The 14111-nt window shown below is 50.4% G+C and overlaps 1 protein-coding gene across 1 annotated transcript in view; it reads right to left on the bottom strand.

The window, feature by feature from the left end:
* Positions 1–6142: 6142 nt before the first annotated feature.
* COLQ (collagen like tail subunit of asymmetric acetylcholinesterase) overlaps positions 6143–14111 on the bottom strand; it is a 71031-nt gene continuing 63062 nt past the window's right edge. Inside the window, exons 14-17 of the mRNA XM_023207385.1 lie at positions 12458–12577; positions 11897–12017; positions 9834–9936; positions 6143–7710 (exon numbers count right to left, since the gene is read on the bottom strand). Of these exons, the coding sequence (XP_023063153.1) occupies positions 7641–7710; positions 9834–9936; positions 11897–12017; positions 12458–12577 (414 nt within the window). The 3' untranslated portion in view covers positions 6143–7640. The remainder of the gene's footprint in view (positions 7711–9833; positions 9937–11896; positions 12018–12457; positions 12578–14111) is intronic.

Genomic DNA, 14111 nt, shown 5'->3' with positions numbered 1-14111 from the left:
ACACTGGGCCACATGATCTCTAAGTCCCCTCCCAATTCTGGCATTGTCCCTGGCCAGATAAGAAAGTTCCAGTAGAAGTTAAGACATTTCTATTCATGGTTCATGCAGAGGGCACCAAAAGCCACCCAATGGCTTCTCTTCACTCGGCCCTCCCTCCTTTATTCACTGCATATAGTTTGCTTCTCTACTGCCATTTCTTACCAAGAGCACTATTCCAGTTATCTGTTGCTAAGTAATGAGCTACTCCCCAGAATTTGGTGGTTTAAAACCATCACCATTTTATTTCATGGGATTTGTTGGTTATGAATTGGGACAGAGCTTGGCTAGGCAGGTGAGCTTCTTGTGGCTTTAACTGAGGTCACTCAGTGGTACTTAGCTGGCAGACAGGCTGGACTGCAAGGTCCAAGCTAGCTTCATTCACATGCCTGGCACCCTGGTGGAGGTGGCTGGAAGCAGGCTCCTGAAACCTCTGGGCCCATGGATTGTAATGTTGAATTGCTCAAATGTAACAATCTCCTTGGTGAATTGCCAAGGTCCTTGACCTGTAAGCTGGTTATTATCACACAAGTGCTGAAGAACTGCTTCACTGAACATTTTAATTGGCTCACTCTACTATGGGGTAAGGATGGGGCCGAACAACTCCAGTAAAGCGGGCATTGGGGAATAGGTCGGCCCATTAATTGTAATGAGCTTTGGAGATTATTTAGCAATTTGACCCACACATACCCTCCATGCCCCTAATGGAGCGATGGCCTGTGTGTCTGTCCCAGGAGACACTCAGAAATTGCCCCACCCCCTTCCCCAGCACTGGTTCCTAAGTGAAGTGCTGGTGACCAAGCTTCCATCAAAAACCTCACTTTGCTTACAAATCTGTTACTGAAACGGCGTTGCAGTTGGATAGATAAGAGGCCTAGGGCCAAATCCCAACCCTACACTTCCCTGGTCATGGTAGGAGTTCTGGCCCAGAGACAGGCTGGATCCTTCGGGGTCAGCTGAGCAGAGCTTGAGCTTCTGTTACTGGTGAAAGCATCAAAACCAGTCCAGTCCTGAAAGTAAAAAAATCAGTCCAGATAGAGTAAGTCAGCTCTGTGCCCCTACCATGCCTCAGACTGTCATAGCCGACACTCAGAAAGCCAGCTGCAACATTAACAGGAGGAATATTTCTCCCACACTGCTGCAACTGAAAAATGTCATAACCATTCCTTTTTTTTTCCCCCTTGAAAGGGAGTCTTGCTCTGTCGCCCAGGCTGGAGTGCAATGCATGAGGCTTACTACAATCTCTGCCTGGCGGGTTCAAATGATTCTCCTGCCTCAGCCTCCCGAGTAGCTGGGATTATGGGTGCCTGCCACCACACCCAGCTAAACTTTTTGTATTTTTAGTAGATACGAGGTTTCACCATGTTGGCCAGGCTAGTCTCAAACTCCTGACCTCAGGTGATCCACCCACTTTGGCCTCCCAAAGTGCTGGGATTACAGACATGAGCCACTGCGTCCGGCCAACCATTCCTTTTTTTGAGTGACTACTGCTTTCTTTCCAGTGACATCTCTAGCCTTGCTTTGTTACTCCCACCACCTGAAAAAAATCACTGTGAAACTTTGTGAATACCCCTAAATCCCCAAACAGGTGACTGATTTGGCCTGAGCCACTAAATAATGATAATGACAAATAAAATCCAACACTTCCTGAACAGTTTCTTTTTCTTTTTCTTTTTTGAGACAGAGTCTCACTCTGTCACCCAGGCTGGAGTGCCGTGGCATGATCTCGGCTCCCTGCAACTTCTGACTCCCGGGTTCAAGCGATTCTCATGCTTCAGCCTCCCCAGTAGCTGGGATTACAGGCGTGCACCACTATACCTGGCTAATTTTTGTATTTTTAGTGGAGTTGGGTGTTTCACTATATTGGCCAGGCTGATCTTGAACTCCTGACCTCAGGTGATCCACCCACCTTGGCCTCTCAAAGTGTTGGGATTCAGGCATGAGCCACCACACCCGGCCTTAAACCATGTTATCACTGCAATTCACCACAACCTTGAAATAAGGTACCACTATTCTATTATCCCCCATTTAGAGGTGAGAAAACAGAGACTCAGAGAAGTTAAGTAAATTAAGCGGGTTAATTAAACAGCGAGTTTGTGGCAGAGCCAGGTTTCAAATTCAGATGTGTGAATCCAATCTTCCGCTTTTTTCACAAACTACACCACATCTTTCTTGACCCATGGCACGCCGTGAGAAGTCAGTCTCTGTGAGTGGACCTGTCAAAATCAACCAGGCCTGAAATCCCAGTACTTCGGGAGGTGGAGGTGGGAGGATCGCTTGAGGCCAAGAGTTTGAGACCACCCTGGAAAACGTAGTGAGACTCAATCTCTACCAAAAAAAAAAAAAATTAAAAGACTTGACCAGAAGGCCGGGCACGGTGGCTCATGTATGTAATCCCAGCACTTTGGGAGACCAAGGCAGGCGGATCATTTGAGGTCAGGAGTTCAAGACCAGCCTGGCCAACATGACAAAACCCCATCTCCACTAAAAATAAAAAATTAGCCAGACGTGGTGGCATGTACCTATAATTCCAGCTACTGAGGAGGCTGAGGCAGGAGAATCACTTGAACCTGGGAGACAGATGTTGCAGTGAGCCAAGATTGTGCCACTGCACTCCAGCCTGGGCAACAGAGTGAGACTCCATCTCAAAGAAAAAAAAATCAACCAGTAGCCTTGTGGGTATTGTGTGAGCAGTCTTCCCAAGTGTTTGCCTCAAGCAACTCAGCACCTATTCCTGCCAAAAGGAGAAGCAAAACCAGACAACCAGTGGAATGGACATTATGTGTGCTCAGCACCCATTCCCCCAATTTGTACTCCCCAATATTTGGTCCAGAAGTCACCCCCATGCAGCCTCTGTGCTTCTGGAGAATCTCCAGGGGATAGGCTAAGAGTAATGTGTCTAACAGTGCTAAGCCAAGCCCATGGCCTGCGTCAGCAACATTCCAGAAGAGGAAGAGCATTGTAGCCAGTTGTTTAGCCGTATGATAGTGATGGGGAACAGTTCCCAGGTTGGGCATGTGGAAGGTTTTCTGGTACTTTGGATTAAGACAGGATGCAGTGGTCCTAAATTCTTATAACCTTTGTCTCCGTGGGTTCAGAAACCCAGCCTTCATTCGTCAGCAAGTGCCATTCTCCTGACCAATAGAAATTGGTTCAGAAACCGGCTATGAGCCTCCTTGGTTTGCTGGGGAGTTCGAGAAAATATGTTCTCTTTCTTTTCTTTTTTTTTTTTGAGAATGGGTCTCACTTGGTAACCCAGGCTGGAGTCCAGTGGCGTGATCATGGCTCACTGTAGCCTCAACCTACTGGGCCCAAGTGATCCTCCTGCCTCAGCCTCCCAAGTAGGTGGGACTGCAGGTGCATGCCACCCCACCCAGCTGATTTTTTATAGAGATACGGTTTCGCCATGTTGCTCAGGCTGATCTCGAACTCCTGGGCTCAAGCGATTCACCCACCTTGGCTTCTCAAAGTGCTGGGATTACAGGCATGAGCCACCATGCCTGGCTGGAAAGGAATTTCTTGAGAGCCACTGGAATACGCATTGTCTCTTCCTCCGGATTTTGCAGGGTGCAGATATAAGCTTGAAACTGCAGCAGTCAACACCCTAAGGATCCACCCTAAGGATCAAATTAATGGAAAGGTTCAAGTAGTTGAGAGGATAGCACAGGAATAAAATGAGGACCTTGATTGAACCATGCCTGATCTCCACCCCACCACAGTGGACTGTTGGTTATATGAACCAATAAATACCACCTTATGGTATTCAGATTGGATATTCTGTTCTTGCCAATGAAAGCATATGGACTGGCATAGCCTTCTTTGGTGACCAACTGCATCTCTGAGCCCCTGTCTTATTCTAAGCCACCCCATGTGACAGCCTCAGGAGCAGCTAAGGGAATCCATTCTGCTCCTAGGGTATGTTCTGTCAAAGCTGAAGGGCAGGCATCACACCCACAATCTGTTAGTGTTGGAAGAAAACTCAGCCCTTATTGAAAGTCTTTTTCAGATGAGGAAATTGAGATCATGAGAAGTGATCAACCAGATACCTGTACCCCTGTTCAGTGTTCTTCCCTCCACATTCATAGTAGCACCCCAACTTCCTCCTGGACCAGCAGATTATCTCAGGACACATTTACCTGGCACAGATGAGCTCTTGGATACCAACTCTGTGGCTCCCTGGGCAGCATACCCACTTCTGAACCAGCTCCCTACCTCACAGTTAGGATTTCAGGGAAGGGCTGGGAGCTGCCCATCTTCCCCAATCTCTCATCTTTCAATTTCAAAATGCCAAAGGGCCAGAATTACTACTATTACACATATTCTTAAAACATGTGACTTTGAATCCTTTCATGTCCTGAGCCTTTCAGAACCATCCCTTGAAATAGCTGAAGTCCAGTGGTGTGATCATGGCTCACTGTAGCCTCAACCTACTGGACCCGAGTGATCCTCCTGCCTCAGCCTCCCAAGTAGGTGGGACTGCAGGTGCACGCCACCCTACCCTGCTGATTTTTATAGAGATAGGGTTTTGCCATGTTGCCCAGGCTGATCTCGAACTCCTGGGCTCAAGCGATTCACCCACCTTGGCCTATCAAAGTGCTGGGATTACAGGCATGATCCCTAGGCCCATCTCTAATATTTCAGGGTCCAGGAAAGAGTATATATGGACACTCACACACCAAATGTCTAGGTATTTACATTATAATCAAATAACAGACTATTTTTGTTGTTTTGCTTTTTGTTTTTTTAGAGGTGGAGTTGGGGGAGGGTCTCACTGTGTTGCCCAGGCTGGCCTTGAATTCCTGGACTCAAGTGATCCTCTCTCCACAGCCTCCCAAGTAGCTGGGCCTACAGGCACATGCCACCTGATACGGTTTGGCTGTGCCCCACCCAAAATCTCGTCTTGAATTCCCACATGTTGTGGGAGGGACCCGGTGGGAGGTAACTGAATCATGGGGGCAAATCTTTCCCGTGCTGTTCTCATGATAGTGAACAAGTCTCATGAGATCTGATGGTTTTAAAAGGAGGAGTTCCCCTGCACAAACTCTTTCTCATTCTCTCTCTTTGCCTGCTGCCATCCATGTAAGATGTGACTTCTGCCATGACTGTGAGGTTTCCCCAGCCACACAGAACTGTAAGTCCAATTAAACCTCTTTCTTTGGTAAATTGCCCAGTCTCAGGTATGTCAGCATCATGAAAATGGACGAATACAAATTCCTGGACTTAAGTGATGTCTCGCCACAGCTTCCCAAATAGCTGGGACTATAGGCACATACCACCACTCCCAACTAAACGATTCAATATGTTCTGCTTCCCTCAAAAAGGATACTTTCATAAAGAATGGAAGACCAGGTTTGAATCTGGAATTTTAGATTCCACAAAGTCCTGTGGTAGCAAGAGGAGAGGAGGGTCCATCCCACAGCCAGATCCCCTTCTGTTTTTACCCCTGGCCCATCCCACACTAAGAAGGGCCTCATGTGTTGTCCATGAGGAAACCCCAGCCCACATTCCAAGCCCCATCTATAATTCCTACAAACAACTTTTTGCTGGTCACCCCCAGGCCTGCATGTGTACAGGTCACACTCAGGAGGACAGACATGGGCAAGAGGGCTGCAGGTCCAGGAAGCAGGCTGAAGACCACTTGGGTGGGGGATCTGTGGTTTCCCAGGTGCCTGGAGCATGGTCCGGGAGTGGGGCGTGCAAGCTCCAGCGGGTGTGTCACTTTGGCCACACAGACACCTCGCCCTGTGGAGAGGGTCATGGACAGAGGAGGGCCAGGGTGGGGCCCTCCAGCCTTGGGACCCAGGACAGGGCCTCTCTTGGCCAGGTCCAGGAATAGTACTAGCCCTCCATTCCATCCTAAACAAGGTCCTAAAACTAGGGCTGAGGACAGGGCTGGCCTAGCAAGACTGGGTTTTGTGACCCCGGGCAAGTCCATTGACCTCTCTGGATTTGTTTCCTCCCTTTTGCCTGAGGGAGCTGGAATGCGTCCACATTCCAGAACCCTCCACAGAGTTTGAGAAGCAGATTTGATTTTAGACTCCTCACTCCATCTGGCAATGCTGAGACACTGCCCCCCATAACCCCCAACGGAAGAGAGAGCCACAGCGGGGAAATGAACTGCCTTTATTTTTTTATTTCCATCCGGAAACCCCAGTGTGTTGGTGGAAGCAGCATGAAAACAGCATCTCCCCAGGCCTTGCAGTAGAGGCGAAGGGAACAGGGCTGCCCATGTGCCTGCCTCTAAAGATGCCACCCTCAGGTTGATATCACCTGTGGGAGACTGGGTCCACTTACAGACACCAGGTGATGGTCCACCAGGCCCCAAGCTCCAGCCTGCTGAGTCCCCAAGGCTCAGGCTCATCAAATAGCTTTGTGCAAAAACCCAGGGGTGTCCCTCCAGCTGGTAACAAATGGGCAATTTCTACCTGAGATCTGCTGTGGGGGTGGACCTCATCTTGGAGATATCTTTCCAAAATAAAATTAAGCCCCACTCAGGAAAAATGGTGATGAAAGGCAGCTCACAGACATCAGACATGCAGGACTAATAATCTTATTGAAAAGGGAGGAGCTCAGGCACACAGGAGGACAAGGCTATGCAATATGCAGACAGGAAAGAAACGCCACGGGACGCTGTCAGGGGTCAGCAGGAGGCAAGGAAGTAGAGCTCCAGCCAGGAACGCTCTGCCTAGAGAGAAGCCCTCTGCAGCTGGCCCTAGATGGGGGACCCAGGGAAGTATCTGCCTAAGGACCAAGGAGACAGCAACAGCCTGCCCAGGTGTGGCCTTGTGCAGGTCACACAGTCCTCGTGAGTCTTCTGGACAGGAAATGGACATGAGGGACATTTTTGAGACAGGGCCAAAGTGCAGAGAGAGCCAAGAGGTCAAGGTGGTGCCGGAGATTTTGAACCACAAGAGCCATCCCTTTGGGAAACACTGAGAAGAGGAGCGTCTTCTCTGTCCTCTGCTTGGGGCAAGCCTGGGTCAGGTGGGTTCTCAGTACTTTTTCACAGTTAAGTCTCTTCCTGGGCAGCCACATCCATGTCAGGCTGGGCTGGGGTCCTGTGGCAGGTTCAATGCTGTGAGCCACCCTGAGAGAATGTGCCCACTTCCCTGCTTTGTGGTTCATAGGCCTAGAGAGACCCGACAGCGAGCTGCCCAGGGTGAGTGAGAGTGCCTGCTCGTTTTGGAGGTCAGGGGCGGAGAGGCCTGTACTCCAGATTCCCCAAAGAGATCAAAACGTACTAAAACAGCCTGCAGGTCTATGTGTGTCTAACAGTGCTCAGCCAAGTCCGCGGCCTGGGTCAGCGACATTCCAGAAGAGGAAGAGCATTGTAGCCGGTTGTTCGGCCGGACGGTAGCGATGGGGAACAGGTCTCAGGTTGGGCATGTGGAAGGTTTTCCAGTACCTTGGATTAAGACAGGATGCAGTGGTCCTAAATTCTTCCAGTCAGACTGAGTTAACAGCATGTCTTAGTAGCAGGAATTTGTCCTTGTTTTTGTCACACAAAGGTGGGTGGAGATGGGGCCAGGACATGGCCAGGTTGATGACGGTGGAGAAGCTGCTGCCAGTTCTGTGGGGCGCAGCCCACCTTCTCCTCATGGCCCTCAGGTGAAGTAGCGGCAGGGCGTGGAGTCGATGTAGCAGTACTGGGTGCATCGCAGGTCTCCATATGACCTGAAGGAGGCAAAGACACGTTCTAAAAGGCCACCTCTTATATGCTGGTGATTCCCAGTCAAACCTCATCAAACAGTGGCCAAGGGTCAGTGGTTCTATAAAAACTTCCCCCATTCTCATTTGGAGTGAGAGGGCTGGGGGAGTTGAATCATGTCTCTGGGATTTTTGCCTGGAGCTCCAGCTAGGGGCCTGGGTGGAAGGAGGTGGTCTGCCCTGCTCTTAGCACAGCATCTATGAGGGAATCACCCCCTTGTCGAGGCCTGAAAGGTTTCCAGTACTGTTGTTACAATGCACCCTACCGACAAAAATGTCCTGTATCTGTGAAGCCACTGGCCAGATGTGACTATTGAGCTCTTGAAATACAGCTACTGTGACTGAATAACTGCATTTTTTTTTTTTTTTTTTTTTTTTTTTGAGACGGAGTGTTGCTCTGTCCCCCAGGCTGGAGTGCAGTGGTATGATTTCGGCTCACTGAAACCTCCGCCTCCCAGGCCTGCCTCAGCTTCCCAAGTACCTGGGATTACAGGCACGCGCCACCAAGCCCAGCTAATTTTTGTATTTTTAGTAGAGGCGGGATTTCACCATGTTCACCAGGGTGGTGCCGAACTCCCAACCTCAGGTGACCTGCCCACCTCGGCCTCCCAAAGGGCTGGGATTACAGGTGTGAGTCACAGTACCTGGCTTGAGTAACTGCATTTTAAGTTTACTTATAATTACTTTACATTTGAACAGCGGCCTGTGAGTGGGGGCTACCATCTTGGACAGTGCAGCTTATACCTCTGTGGGCCCGGATGATTATCCGAGACAGGGTGTTAAACCTCACAGGCACAGTCTCAAGCGTCCCTGTGAGGCTTCTGGGGTGTAGCTGTGTAACCACAGTGAGCGTGGGGGAGCCCTGGGCTCTACTCGATCCTGCACTCCATATCTGATCGTCTATACTCATTTGTCTCTGTGGAGCCATGAAGAGCCAAGTCTCTGGCAGAGGCCTGTCAGGGGCCTTCCTTCCTTCAGGGAGAGGAGCGCTGCACACAGACACATGCATGGAGTGGGGTCCTGGCCAAGCCTAAACAGGCTTGGAGTCGGGGGAGACTACAGGTCTGTAGTTTTCGCAGCCTGGTTGAACATGCTAATATGCGAGTGTTAGGAGACCCCCTTGGAAGAGACAGCAGAGAGCGGGCAATGGAAAGACAGGCGTGGCTCCCCAGCCCTGCCAAGAGTCCGGGTCTGAGTCTACAAGAGAAAATGTGATGGGAGCAAAAGCTGAAAAGACTGGACTCAAGGACAGAAGAGATCAGAGGCACCAGTAGATCCACTCTGGAACCCAGGGAAGAGCAGGGCATGGTCTGGGTGGGAAGGAACGGCCTCCCCATTTTCCTGAGAACTTTGTACAACTCTGGTTCTGTAAGGAGTGGGGAGACATGTACCTTCTGCACCTTGGAAGGAGCCCAGCGGTTACAATCTGGGCATGGAATCAGCAACTCATGCGGCGGTGGCCCTCAGTTGGTTTGGCAGGTGCCAGCGTGGAGCCAGGACACTAGAATACTTGTCCTGAGCAACATAAATAGCCACTGAGGATTCTCAGAAATAACTAGAGGGGTCCTCAGAGGGAGTACTTTCTTGGAGGGGCCACGAGCTTGCAAAATTAGATACAAAGACTGATTTGATCTCACTTGCAGTCACAGGCACGCCTGAGGGTGTTCCAGGGAAGTCAGGTTAGGTAGACACGTCGATTCTTGGAAATGCCCTGAGACCTTTACTCTCCACTGGGCTCCCCACCTCGGCCCACAGCCCAGGAGACTAAGCAGTCACGGTGACCACTGGGTTTGGGGGCTGCTCATACATGGCAGCAGCTGAGCACAGACACCGCAGCTCCCCTCTGGGCCTTGGACAGAGCAGGTGGCTGTGGGTGCTGTGGCTCAGCCTCAGTGGCATGCAGGCAGTGCTGACCAAGAGGGCACGTGGTGGGCAGGGAGCACGTGCTGTGTCATTCGTCACCATACCTCAGTGTCTAGAAGGCACCACAAAGTGGAGAGGAACACAAAATATTTGTGAAGGAAAGAAGGAAAGCAAAGAGGAGGGAGGGAGAAAGAGGGAGGAGAGAGATGGAGAGGAGTCATCCCTACCCAGGGAGATAGGTCTCGCACGTCAGGTAGCCAAAGTCAGAGCCGTCGCAGTCCTCCACACCCTCATGCCGGTGACCATCTCCACAGTAGGCACGGTGACAGCCTGAGGGGACATAAGGAGGTGCAGTGCTGAGAAGCAGCAGAGGCGACAGGCTTGCCTCAGCTTGTAAGGACCATGCAGCCCAAGGGATCCACCCTAAGTGCTGCACCCCTTAAGGAACTGACCTCCATGAGGCTTCACACTCCTCCAGGGACTGCCCTCAGGCTCTGGTCCCACACTGATGTGCCATGGGACAAGAAGGAGACCCTGGCTCTGGCCCCACCTGACCACTTACTAGCTGAGGGGTGGGGAGACTCCAGGTCATTATCTGCAAAACTGGGACACTGACATGACCTCCGCCTCATAAAGCCACTGTGGGGTCCCGGGCCTGAGGACTGGGAGACTGCTGAGCCCCAGTGAGGGTACGTGGTGGCTCTCATCTGTCAACAGAGAGCTTCTGCGTGACACTGGTGAGCCCAGCCTTGTGTCGCTGGGGAGCCACAGGATCTTCAGCAAAGACCTCTGCTCTCACACGATGGGAGGGTGTTGGAGTATGGACCCCAGCTTCGTTTTCACAGGGCAGGCAGAGTCCATTAGTTCCTTCCCACTGTGAGAGCTCCTATTTGACACTGTATACCAGAGGCAGAAGGGACTCTGGGCAGGGCCAGCCTTCTACGGGATGCCATCCCTGGAGCGATCAGGAGACAGTTCGGCCACACTGAGACAGTCAGCAGCATCTCCCACCACCCACTCTGCCTGTCATCCTTCCCCTGAACTTTTTTTTTTTTTTTTTTTTTGAGACAGGGTCTCGCTCTGTCTCCCAGCCTGGAGTGCAGTGGTGCAATCGCAGCTCACTGCAGCCTTGAACCCCTGGGATCAAATCATCCTCTCACCTCAACATCCTAAGCAGCTGGGACTACAAGTGCACACCACCAGGCCTGGCTAATTTTTTTAATTTTTAATTTTTTTGTAGAGATTGGGTCTGGCTCTGTTGCCCAGGCTGGTCTCAAACTCCTGGGCTTAAGTGATCCTCCAACCTCAGCTTCCCAAAGAGTTGAGATTACAGGCATGAACCACTGTGCCCAGCCTCCCCTGAGCTTCTTGAGAGCAAGGACCATGACTTTGCATCCACACACATAAAGCCCTGAGCCCCAGCCTGGCTCTTTACAGGAGGGGCTTAAACCACAAGCCCTAAATGAATTCAGGGAATGGTGGTTGAACCCTTACTATATCCAGATAATTCCTGCACATGTTAGCTTACAGGATCTCTAGGGACTTGAGCAGCCAGCACATCATACCCATTTTACAGGCAAGGAAAGTGAGGCTCAGAGCTGTAAATTGCCCCCCATTACCCCACCCATCATGTGGCCTCTGCCTGGAGCCTGAGGGTGGTTGGGGTTTCTCAGGGCCTGCATTCAACCTCTGTTGATGCTAAAGCTCATGCTTTCCACCACACCTCCTGGTTTTGTTACTTGATTAAAAAAAACAACAACAACAAAAGCAAGCCCTCCAGAGCCTGCTGCCCACCAGTTAAGGCAGCAGCCCACAAGGGTGATGGCAGCTCTGGCTGGCCCAGCTTCCCCTGTGGAGGGCTTTGCTACTAGAGCTCTCTCTACCTGGTAAATGAGCCCTCATTCAGATTCTTGGCCTCTCCCTTTTGCCTTTCACTCCGCCATGCAAAGTGAGAGCCCATCACTTTTATCTTCTGCACCTGTAACATGGGTTGTGCTAAGATGGAGGACTGGGAGGATCTGGTATCTACATTTTGAGATAAAGAAGGCCTAACTGGGGGCAGGATCCTTGACATCCACCTCTGGTGAGGTGCTTGGGTGGTGGAAGAGTTAACATTTGGGCTGAAATTGGGGCAGCAGGGGCTGGGGTGGGTGGCACAAGGCAGCCTGGATACACCCTTCTCTGGCTCTAGAAAGGTCCCAAAGCACCACAGCTGGTGTCCAGGGCTGGCCCCGAGTCCCACCCCCCTGCTGTTCAGGCCTCAGGTCCTCCTGGGCTGGGCCTCACTCACGGATGCAGTCGTCACCCACATCGCTGTTACCATCGTCACACTCCTCCCCGGGCTGCAGGAGCCCATCCCCGCAGGTGCCGCGCTGGTCTGCAGTGTAATCCACAGGATAGAAAGGGGTCAGCTGGCCAAAGAAGCACACAGCATTAACTGGAGCATGGCATACCAAGGCAGCCGCAGGCAGGGAGGTCATTTGTGCCGGGTCCAATGGCACTGCTGGGGGCATGCCTTGACTTCCTCCCAGGGGTGGGAAAGGTACCCCTTTCCTGTCGCCCAGAGCTCTGTAGCTGGTTAAATGCTGGGTCAGATCAAGACAGCAACCTGGCACGCAGGGATGTGGAGACCCCCTGGAGCCCTGACTCAGAGAGGGGCTTCTATTTGGGGGTCAGGGTGGGGGAATGGAGGGCTGCTCAGAAACAGTTTGAGGGAGGATGCTCAGCCCTCCCATGCGGACAGACTACAGAAAGCCCTCCCCAGGCCCAGTGGGGTGGCCTTCCCTTCCTTTAATGGATGCATCTCTCTCCTGGGCAGGGAGTATGTCCTGAGGTGATGGCCTGGGGGTACCTGGATGGGGAGCCAGCCAAGGCTGTCCTTGAAGTACAGAGATCTCTGGTCTCTGCGGAAGGCAATGGCATTTTGGGTGTTGAGCCTCTCAAGCTCCTCCTGGTTGTTGACCACAAAAATCTGCCAGAGAACACACTGGTGAGGATTCCAGAAAACACTTCTGCAGGGGGCAGGGAAAAAGCTGGAGGAGGAAACAGACTATCCTCGGGCTGCTCAACAGTGGGAAGAGGAGTGTGCACACTACACTCTAGCATTCCTTCTGCAGTGAGAGCAGTGTCTTGATTCCCTCACCTTCTCAATTCAGTTCCTAATGTCTAAGTTTGAAACTAAAATATTCACTCGGATTTAACATTTTTTTTCTTTTATCTTTTCTTTTGAGACGGAGTCTCACACTATTGCCCAGGCTGGAGTGAAGTGGCACGATCTTGGCTCACTGCAACCTCTGCCTCCCGGGTTCAAGCAATTCTCCTGCCTCAGCCTCCTGAGTAGGTGGGATTACAGGTGTGCACCACCACGCCTGGCCAATTTTTGTATTTTTAGTAGAGACGGGGTTTTGCCATGTTGGCCAGGCTGGTTGCAAGCTCCTGACCTCAAGGTGATCCGCCCACCTTGGCCTCCCAAAGTTCTGGGATTACAGGCATGAGCCACCGTGCCCGGCCTTGGATTTAACATTTTTAAATATTTAAAATGTTCCCAAGATTTAAATTAAAAGACAATGTCATATAGTCAAATAATTTGACATCTGGAAGTGATTCTTAAAATTATCCTACTCAAAGATGTTCTTTACAGTATTATTTACATTAGTAAAAAGCTTGGGGGTGGCCAATAAGCAATAGGTTGGTTAAACACCAACACTGGTTAAGTAAATTGTAGCACAACCACACTGGATGGATGATTATGATGAATTGATGTCCAAGGTTTACTTCAAAATAATCCAACAGAGGATGGGCAGTAGTGAGTGGGCATAAAGAGAAAACAAGGACACAGGCTCGCCATGAATTGATCATTATTAAAGTTGGGTGAAGGGTACATAGGGGTTCATTACACTATTTGCTCTGCTTTTATATGTATTTGAAATTTTCTCTAATAAAAAGTTTAAAATGTTATTTATAGAGTGTGGAAACACGGCAGGATTTCAACTAAGATAACAAAGTACAACTTTTTTTTTTTTTGTGAGATGGAGTCTCGCTCTGTCACCCAGGCTGGAGTGCAGTGGTGCGATCTCAGCTCACTGCAACCTCTGCCTCCTGGGCTCAAGCGATTCTCTTGCCTCAGCTTCCCAAGTAGCTGAGACAACAGGTGTGCACCACCACACCCTGCTAATTTTTTATATATTTTTAAGTAGAGATAGGGTTTCACCATATTGGCCAGGCTGTCTCGAATTCCTGACCTTGTTACCCGCCCGCCTTAGCATTGCAAAGTGCTGGGATTACAGGCGTGAGCCACTGTGCCCAGCCGAAAGTACAACATTTGTATGCAATATAATCTCAACCATATAAAAGTTAGATTTTAATAAGACAAAGAAAATACCCCAAAATGGACTCACAATCAAATGGGCAATTTGGTTTTCCTCTTTTGATTTTCTCATATTTTCCAATTTCCTATAATGAGCATGTACCCGGAGTCACGAAAAAAGTTTTACTGAAAGGATTTC

The sequence above is a fragment of the Piliocolobus tephrosceles genome, chromosome 2 (assembly GCF_002776525.5).
Source record: "Piliocolobus tephrosceles isolate RC106 chromosome 2, ASM277652v3, whole genome shotgun sequence".
Taxonomy (NCBI): Eukaryota; Metazoa; Chordata; class Mammalia; order Primates; family Cercopithecidae; genus Piliocolobus; species Piliocolobus tephrosceles.
The sequence above is the reverse complement of the archived record's forward strand: the minus strand, read 5'-3'. Positions and strand labels throughout refer to the sequence as shown.